At 41.4% G+C, this 9,898-nt stretch overlaps 1 protein-coding gene across 1 annotated transcript in view; it reads left to right on the top strand.

Moving 5' to 3' along the window:
* The first annotated feature begins 1,032 nt into the window (after positions 1-1,032).
* Positions 1,033-9,898, top strand: part of TMEFF2 (transmembrane protein with EGF like and two follistatin like domains 2) — a 280,220-nt gene continuing 271,354 nt past the window's right edge. The window contains exons 1-2 of the mRNA XM_081581410.1: positions 1,033-1,832; positions 4,195-4,304. Coding sequence (XP_081437536.1) covers positions 1,661-1,832; positions 4,195-4,304 — 282 coding nt within the window. The 5' untranslated portion in view covers positions 1,033-1,660. The remainder of the gene's footprint in view (positions 1,833-4,194; positions 4,305-9,898) is intronic.

Genomic DNA, 9,898 nt, shown 5'->3' with positions numbered 1-9,898 from the left:
TCCTTGTACCGGGAAACTCCGGGTCCCGTTCGTTTCTAGAGACTAAAATGCCATTAGGGTAAAGAGTGTTGTTGTCTAACTGCGTGAAGAATGCAGCAGACGGAAGGCGGGTCTCAGCACGCTGTTTGACGGCGCTGGCTGGGGCCAGAGAATGAAAGGCGCAGAACCAGGGACTCGCCGAATGAGACCTCCTTGCCACCTCCAGGTCACTGGAGAGCCGGTAGAGACCCGCGTAAAAGCTCCAAGGACCACTACCCGCGCCGCCTAAGGGAGCCGCTCTTCTCAGACGCCGCAACCCGCGGATGCGCCTGGCAGTCCGCCGTGGCTGATGCAGAGCAGCCTTTCCTTCCTCCTTCTGACCGCTTGTCCCAACCCATCCTGACCTCCGAAACACATTTGCCCGCACCTCCCAGGCAGCCACACAAACATGCTACCGGCTGGAGAAGAGTGTGTGGTGGGGAGAGGGCTTTCAAACCTCCAGCTCCTCGGGTAGACTCGAGGTTTCAGGGGGCCAGAGAAGAGAGTAGAGAGAGAAAGAAGCGAGCGGGGAGAGCCTGGCTGGCTGGCTGAGGCAGCTTGGCGAGCAGCCTTAGGTTCGCAGGCTTCTGTGGGAACGGCTGCTGCTTCCAGGCCAGCCTGAGCTGTTCTCACACCACCGCCTCTCACCCTCTCCTGCTTCCTGCTATTCCCTAGAGAAACGTCCGTGGGCTCTCCGCGGCGATATTCCCAGCCTGTATCCCGTCACAGACAGGCGGCGCGTTCCCGCACGCTGGAGAGCCGGGCGCCAGCAGGACGCCCTCTCCTCGGTGCCCGCTTTCCCCTCTCCTGTCTGCTGCGACCGCTCCTCGGCCTCCTCCACCCTCGCCAGCTCCATCTCCGAGAGACGCCACCCAGCCGCGGCGGGCGCTAGCAGCCCGGGGTCACGCACGGAAGAGGGGCGCTAGATCTGACCGAGCGCTCGGTAGGGGGCGTCCTGGGGCAGAGAGTGAAACAGCAGGTGGTATTTAAAGGTGTGGGAGTAGCCTGCCCTGCAGCCCGCAATTCTCACTCGAGCCATCTCCGCCTTGCCCCACTCGGGCCAGCGCCTGGTGAGCTAGCCCATCTGCGGCATCCGCCGTCGTCTCCTCCTAGCACCTCCTCGCCGACCCCTCCCTCCCGGGACCTGCATCCCGCTCAGCCAATCAACGGCCGACTGCCAGTTCCCACGTGATCTCGGGCGGGCTAAGGACCTGCTGCTTCCCAAACGCCAGAGGGGTGCGGGCAGCAGAGCGCGAGAGGCGGCTGCTAGGCTGCGGGGCGCTTTGACTCTCCCTCCACCCAGCTTCTTTAGGCTCCTCTAGTCTGCTCTCTGGACTCCGGTCTCCTCTTGCTGTCCTGGCTTTCCAGGGCTCTCTGCTTATGGCAGCAGCTTCCCGCGTCCCCGGCGCAGGTTTTCCGTGGACGACCCTCTCGCTCCCGGGGCTGAGCCGGGTCCCTGGATGTTGCTGAAACTCTGGAGATCATGCGCGGGTTTGGTTGCTGCTTCCCCGTCAGGTACCACTGCCACCGCCACCGCCTTTGCTGCCGCCGTCCGCGGGATGCTCAGTAGCCCGCTGCCTGACCCCCGCGATCTTGTGTTCTCCCGAAGCCGTTTGCTGCTGCAGAGTTGCGCGAACTAGTCATGGTGCTGTGGGAGTCCCCGCGGCAGTGCAGCAGCTGGACACTTTGCGAGGGCTTTTGCTGGCTTCTGCTGCTGCCGGTGATGTTGCTCATCGTAGCCCGCCCGGTGAAGCTCGCAGCTTTCCCTACCTCCTTAAGTGACTGCCAAACGCCCACCGGCTGGAACTGCTCTGGTGAGTCCGAAACCCCAGCCCCCGACCTCTTAGACCCGCAGAGGAAACGCGCTGTTTCCAGCACAGACCAACCTACCCAAGTGCTTCTCCCCAGTTCCTCCGCTCCAACGCTCCCAAACCGTTGAGACTACAGACCTCCCCCCAGAGGAAAACTGTTCCAGGCCGCTAAGGAATGGGGCGGGGGTCCTGAGGGGGCGGTGCACAGAAAGTGCAGGTATAGGAACCTTTGCATCCTTGCACTTAAATTGGAGCTGCGGAGATTTTAAGAAATAGTAAACGAGGAGGTTTTGTGGATTCACTAAAAAGAGGACCAGTCCTTGAAGAAACACAAAATCAGAACCTTTTCTATCATTAAAGAAAGAAGTCTAGCTGAAACCAGAGAGAAATAACTTTATGAAATAGAACGAGCGAGAAAGCAATAAATCAAACGGTGACTGCAGGGGAAATATTGATTGCTAGCAAAAGTATCATGAGAGTGCACTTGTCTGGCATTTAAGACCGGGCCACACAAATTCTAGAGGAGCTTGAGTTTCCAAGACATTCAGTTTCTCTCTCTCAGCCCCTCTGTCCCCCTCCCCCAATCGCATATACATCTGCTTCTCTACTTGGCTGCAAAAGACGTTCTTTTTTGCATCACCGAGATGCCTCCCTCTTGCCTTTCCTAGCTCCTAAATGGTCGAAGGAAGTTGAGACAAGAATCTTTCGTCCGTCTCCCAGGCCGGGGTGGGTATGACCAAGGCCCGGCAGGCTCACGCAAAGGCGGGCGGGGAACCGACCCGAGTGGGCGCCGGCTCCTCCATTTCTGGGCAGGCTTCCTTGGAGTGCGTCAGGCGCTCTTCTTGCTTGCTTGGGTCCCTTCAGAGTCTGAATGCGAGAGCTTGGCAAGCTTGGGTCTGCTAAAGTCTCCTAATTAAATAGGGGCCGAGGATAGGAGTTGCTGCACTGTCCAAGTAGCTTCGCCTTTCAGCGTGACAGCCCATAACTACCGGCGCGATTGTGGTGTTTTGGGCATTTTAAACTCCATTAGCATGCCTGGGTATTGTCCCCTAGGTCTGCTCTGTTCTAGTTTTAACCAGTGTGTATGTAATTTTTCATCTCCTGTATATATAATTCTGCCGAAGTTGGATCTAGCTCTGAATAAAGTGGCTTTTAGGGATGTATGCGAGCTGAAGTGTATGTAACTTTGGAGAAGAGAGAATGGCCAACTGTAACTCATAGGATAAAAGAATATGCCATGCTGGGTAGTGACTGATGTAAATTCCATGAGGAAAATTATTATACATCATGTGGCTTGTGCTTTTTTAAAGACGAGTTGAAATTTGTAACCCTGTTAGATTTGGGTCAATATATTGCCTTTGTTCTGTTTTGGGGAATTTCTAAATTTGGCATTTTCATAAAGATAAACATGTTTTCTTTAACTTACTCATGGCTCATGCATGCATCTATGTTATTTTGGAAAGACTAAGTCCCACTTGCAGGTACCTAATCACTTTTTAGGTGCTTTATCATAGGAATATTAAGCAACCTGCCAAATCAACTATTTGGAATGTTGATAGATTTGTAACCTAACATGACTAGTGTGCTTCATGCCTAACTATGGTACTGTTTTAAGAAATAACTAACTTAAATATGAAATTGAGGATGGCAGTTAAGAAATTCATTATTACCAGATATCTAACAGAGATTTGCAGAAACTAAAGAAAATAAACTGGTTTTCCAGGCAGATTGTCAAGAACCTGGTGTTCCCTCTACCCCTGTTAACTTGGAGGTGATCAATCTTCCTTTGAGTCAGACAAACCATCAGAAAAAGCACTGTGCCTGTTTATCTTTATTATTGGAGCTTTGTTTCCTCTTTGTCTGGAGAAATTCCAAATAAGGGGTTGTTGCAGATCTTAAAGCAAAAGAATGATTAAAAATGGAGGAATAATGAAAGGACATTCTGAGACCATCGCCAACTCTTTTTAAAATGTGAAGTTTTTTAAAAAAAATGTGAAGGTTGGGGGTCATAAACTATAGTCTACTTAATGAGAAAAAATAATGAAACTACAAAGCGATGTTAAATATTCACTTACCACTGCCAGTATTAACCCAAACTAAAATAAAATAGCATCATCAAAAAAAAAAAAAAAGAATATTCAAAGACAACTGACTAGAAAAGAATTGTGAAAGAGAAACTAGTATTAATCACTTAACTAGAATTTTTTTTTTGGATTATCAGTAAGGAATGACCTTGTAGTACAGCTGTGGTTGCTGGAATTAAAATTTAGGGCAGTTCTTTTAAAGCTTCAAGATATTTCTTTTGTTGTTGCTGTTGTTCAAGTCTGTAACATTTAATGACTGGCATGTTCTCTTTAAATTTGAGGTTATGATGACAGAGAAAATGATCTCTTCCTCTGTGACACTAACACCTGTAAATTTGATGGGGAATGTTTAAGAATTGGAGACACTGTGACATGCGTCTGTCAGTTCAAGGTAAGAAATCTGATATTTTCATCTTCTAATTTACTAATGAGACTGCAAAGCAGAGATCTTCTTTTACAGCCCGTCACTTGGCAATTTATAGCTATGCAAGCAAAGAGGAAAGTTGGCATCAAACAAAAGTACTGGCAAGAGAGCCAACTGATGTCAAAAAGGCACAGCTTTTTGGAGAAATGTATGTGCCATAGTTATAAATGCCACTGGAGGTAGAAAGCTTCAGGTTGTCCTTTTGGTGTATCAACAGAAAAGTAGGTTTCTGTGTCCCTTCTAACATGCATACTATAAGTCAACATAATAGCCAAAATTGTTGTTGGATTAGAAGTGTGAATTTATACTTTTGTTCTGTTGATTGAAGCTATCTTCTTTGGATCATATTGCTCTGTTTTAATGGTATTGGGTTTTATTATTTTGGCAATCTAGCTGAGTTTTTAAATGAACTCCTTATCAATGTGACTTCAAAACTACTGTGCTACTTTGGAAATCATGACACTATTAGTATTTGTCAACTTTTCATGGATACCACATTCAATTACAATTCCTAGGAATCCAAAAGAATGCAAATAGACAAAAAGCATTTCATAAACTTGAGGAAAATGTGCTTTGCCTAATGTTAAAAACATAAATAAAAAATAAAAAAGAGATTGCCCAGTGATGTTGTCAAAACTGGATTATTAGTATTTTTTAAAGATAGAGATCAATGTCATTATTATAGTCATCATCTAACAAATGCTTTCTACTATGTGAATGTTAAAACTTTTCTCTTTCAATATGCTTTTTATAATTCAAGTATTATAGATGCTTATTGATAGCTTAAAGTGTTATTGAATTACTTTTTAAAATACACATGAAATCTAAGATATGTTTCAATCAGAAAATATTCCCATTAAGGAAACTATATACTGGGGATAGGGAAAACTTTTCCAAGATTGTAAGCAAAACTTGAAAAAAAAAATCAAAAAGGATATAAAACAAATAAAATATTAGAACTCAAATTCAAGTCTAAAATTTATCATAGTGCAGTGGTCACTCAGTATCCACTCAGTATCCATAGGTCACTCAGTATCCACCACCACAAGTACCAAAATCTGAGGATGCTCAAGTCCTTTATATAAAATTATGTAGAATTTATATATAACCTATGCACATTCTCCTGTGCACTTTGTCATCTCTAGATTATTTATTATATAATGTATAGGCAATATAAACATTGTAAATACAAAGTAAAGACAGATTAGTTGCTGGTAAATGGCATATTCAAGTTTTGCTGTTCAGAACTCTCTGGAATTTTTTTCTCAAATATTTTCAATCTGAAGTTGATTAAATCTGTTGATGTAGAAGCCCCAGATTTGGAGGGCCAACTATATGTAATATTTAGAATTGTTGATGAAATTGAAATATTTTAGATTAATGTCACCTCCCAGTGATAGAGAGAAGGGAGTTCACATTTAAATATGGTTTGAATGGCTTATAAATAAGCTAAAAACTTCTCTGACATAATTTTTTTCTTTCCAAGAAAATTAATAAACAGCTGATACTTGCAGCTGTTTACAGTGCACCACTACCTGGTAGCTACGTATTGCTGTGTCCATACTATAGTCTTTAAGCCATACTAGAGTATTGGAAACATTCATGCATATTTAATATTCATGCAATACCAATTTCTAAGGTCTCCAGCCATACTGAACAATTTAATTATGTTCTTTCAGTGAATACTTGAGAGAGATGGACCATAAGAACCTTGCAAGTCATACTTTCCCCAAGCATTAACTGAGGGGAAAATAAGTTGGATACATTATTAATTAAAAGCCCACAGGATTTTGTCAGTTTTTTTCTTTTTAGTTTGTAATTCCCAGAAATATACCTTATTTTCATAACCAAGGGTAGACATAAGATGTGAACCCATGAACGATAGAAAATGAACCAAGAAGAATGTTCCTCAACTGGAAAGCCATAATTATAACAAGATTTCACCAAGAGGGGAAAAAAAAAAGAAGTTCATAAAATTAAAATGGATGCATGCTACTAAAAGAAAATGTTTAATTTTTTTTTTTAAGAAATTGTGTTCAGTTTTCAGGTTGCACAAAGGGTTTTAGTAAAACTTTTATCAACAAAGATATTTATGTTTTTTTATGCATTTGGTTATCCAGTTACATTTGTTATTAATTTAGATAATTGTTAAGTGGAATAGATTGCAGGGGACAGAGCTGGGGAGTGAATGCAAGTTTGAATAAGAAACTAAAATGTAAATTTTCTTTTCCTAATGCCTGTAGCATTTTAAATTTACTACTAGATTACTGCTACTATTAGTTTGTGCTTTGCAATAGTTGTCAGTCTGTCAGGTGAAAATAAACATTTCCCTAGTGGAAAATTTAGACTTTGCACGTACCAGGAATATAGAGTGGCTGAATTGAGTTCAAGATCAAAGAAAATGTACAAGTTGTGCAAAGAAAAACAGATAAGATATTTTAAGCTAGGAGTATCTTGACTCAGTATTTCCAATACTTTCAAATGAATTTGAGAATTTTTTTCTGTTTTGCTCAGTCTGATAAAAAGGCAGATGTCCTGAAAAATCCATTTTTCTATATACTGTTCTAAATCAGCTTAAGTCATCTGCTCTATTTCTCCTGATTTCAGATACAAGTCCAAATTCTTCTGTTCAAAATGGGGTGCAAACTATGGTTTCTGACTGAGAGATAAACTTCAAAGAGTATTGGGTATATGTGTGTGTAATCGATGTTTTCCAGTTTGAATTACTATTGGAACATTAATGTGAACAATATTTATCTTCACCTCTCTCAGATGATTTGTAATAATCATAATCTACCATTCAAACATGTTATCTCATTTATTTCTCATATCTGAGTGAGGTAATTATTTTCTCCTCCTTTTACAGATGAGGAGATTAAGGCTCATAGATATAAATAACTTACAACTAAGTAGTGATCCTACAGCAAGAATCTAGGTCCTTTGACACCAAATCTAATTTTTTTCTAGGACATTATGTTGTTGTTTAGTCACTGTACATGAGATTTTCCAGGCAACAATCCTGGAGTAGGTTGCCATTTCCTTCTCCAGGGGATCTTCCTGACCCAGGGATCGAACCTCTGCCTCCTGAATTGGCAGGATTGGCAGGCATATTCTTTAGTGCTGAGCCATTAGGGAAGCCCATATGCAAATAAAAACATTAATAATAACAGCAAAAGTGCCAATTTATTATACACAACTTGATATCAAAAATAGTACAACTAATTCTTAGATGATGATACGAGTTCCATAAATAGCCTGCAATCTCATGCATTTTACCTTGTTCTTTGCATACCAAATGGTATCTTGGTCATTCTGGTAAATAACCCTGGGATGAAAATTTAGAGACAGTGGACAGACAAATGGCTGGCTAGCTGGCTGACTGGATGGATGGATGAATTGATAAAAGAAGGAAGAGAGGAAGAAAAGTAGTCACAGATGCATCTGTTCATAGATAGCACTGATCATATCAATTAATATGTAATGATCAATGATCACTTTATAATTTAAAAATATGGTGAAGCCTTATGTTTTACAAATATCATTTAATTTGATTGTTTTCATTTAATAAGCCACGCTCTAGATTCTGCAATAGTTCCAGTAACTAGAATTGTAGAACAAATTGCCCAGAACTTAGTGGCTCAAAACAATGAACATTTATTTTGCTCATGAATCTGCAGTTGGACAGGGCTTAATGGAAGCATCTCATCTCTCCTCCTCTTGGCGTTAGCTGAGCGGGGGAGGGAACTCAAAGGCTTGGTTCTGTACTCCTCTCAGGACTCATTCATATATTGGACTGTCAACTAGGGACTTTGGTCCTTCTCCATGTAGATTTCTCTGTTTGGACTAGTTTGGGCTTCCTCATAGCACAGTGGCTGGGTTTAAAGGGCAAGCGAGCATCCAGAGAATGAGAAAGAGCCAGGTAGAGGCTACATCCTTTAATGACCTAGCCTCAGAAGTCATATGAGTCACTTTTACCATTGTCACAGGCCTGCCCACTCATTTAAAATCATAAAAAATTTCCATAGGAAAAAATGTAGTCACAGAGAAGTAAAAGTTACCTATGGAATGATCAAAGGATTAGGACATATGCAGATTTTTTTTATCTCTTGCTTTTTTGGAAGAGAAACATGCCATATCCTAAACTATTATTCCTAAGCCTTTGACAAGTGGGAATATAACAGAATTCACTTAACATCTGTGGAGCGCCTTCTACATGCCAGACTAGGGAAGGTGCTGACAATATATAAAATATAAGTTATGCATAGCTCCTAGATGCTGAAATCTCAGTTAAAAGAAATTCTTATTAATCAAACAAGCAATAAATCATATGAAAAACTCCTCACATGAATTTTTTCTTCATTTGTTTCAAAACAAATTCCATATATTCTAGAGCATCAGGTCATTGAATTCACTGGTGTAACATGTTGCTGCTTTCTTAAGCAATGTGGAAATTTTGGAACAAAATCATTCACTGAAAAACACAAAGTTGGAAAATAAACTTAAGATTTTTAAAACATCTGAAGGAAAGCAGAATCACTTTTCCCCTGAGAGGAAGTTTGGACAACACATACATTTATGAGCTTAACCATCTGGGCTTGAGTCTTGTTTTTCTCTCTTACCAGCCAACAGTGTGGCCTTAGCAAGTCACCTAACATCTGAATCTGTCCCTTCCTCTGAAACTGAGCAATATTCATGGTTACCACTAAAAAAAATTATTTTCAAAATTAGGCATATTTTAATGTAGTAGTAAGCTCATTTTTATACTTAGGATTAGCCTGTTTTCCTTTATTTTTCCAATTTTAGACATGCATGCCTTGGTGTCCATGGTAGATGGTAACTCTGCTAGTTAAAGTATATATCATGAAAGGCAAATGATTTACATTTCTTTTTATAAATGAATATTCCAAAGCATTTTGAAACATGACTCAGTTAATCCTCCCAAATGCCCTAGTTAACCATTTCAAATGGGGGAACTGAGCTTTAAACTTGTTAAATATTTTACTGCTGAGTGATATACACAAGGTCCTACACTCAGAAATGGGAGAATATGGGACAAGACTTCCACTCCTAAGCCTTAGTGATTTAGAGTATACTTCCTCCGTGTGTTATTCATTTTAATGAGTGCAAGTCATGGTACTAAGGGCCAAAAGCAGCGTGCTGATAATCTACAGTTAAGCTCTTTTCAACTCCATACAAATCTCCCTTTTGGCTTGTGCATGGAACTTGGCAGCTCTATTTTTAGCACCGTTCACATTTGGCTTACTCCCTCCCTCAGAAGGGGCATATGAGCACTTTATCAGTTTATTTCGTATTTTAAGATGCATGTCAGCATTGTGTACTAGCACTTGACAGAGATAATAAATACTTCCTACCCCTCACTCCCCATCTACTGACTACATCTGAATGATCTACAGAAGTAGATGAAAAGGATAAATGGAGAAATTCTAGGGATTACAAAGAAGAAAATGTGGATCCAGATCATCTACACACAAAATATTGTAACCAGGATTGGAGATGAAGATTGAAAGGTAACCCAGAACAAGAATGCTAGGACACAAGCA

The sequence above is a fragment of the Giraffa tippelskirchi genome, chromosome 3 (assembly GCF_054371585.1).
Source record: "Giraffa tippelskirchi isolate mGirTip1 chromosome 3, T2T-mGirTip1v1.2.pri, whole genome shotgun sequence".
Classification (NCBI taxonomy): Eukaryota; Metazoa; Chordata; class Mammalia; order Artiodactyla; family Giraffidae; genus Giraffa; species Giraffa tippelskirchi.
This window is presented reverse-complemented; position numbering and strand designations above follow the sequence as displayed.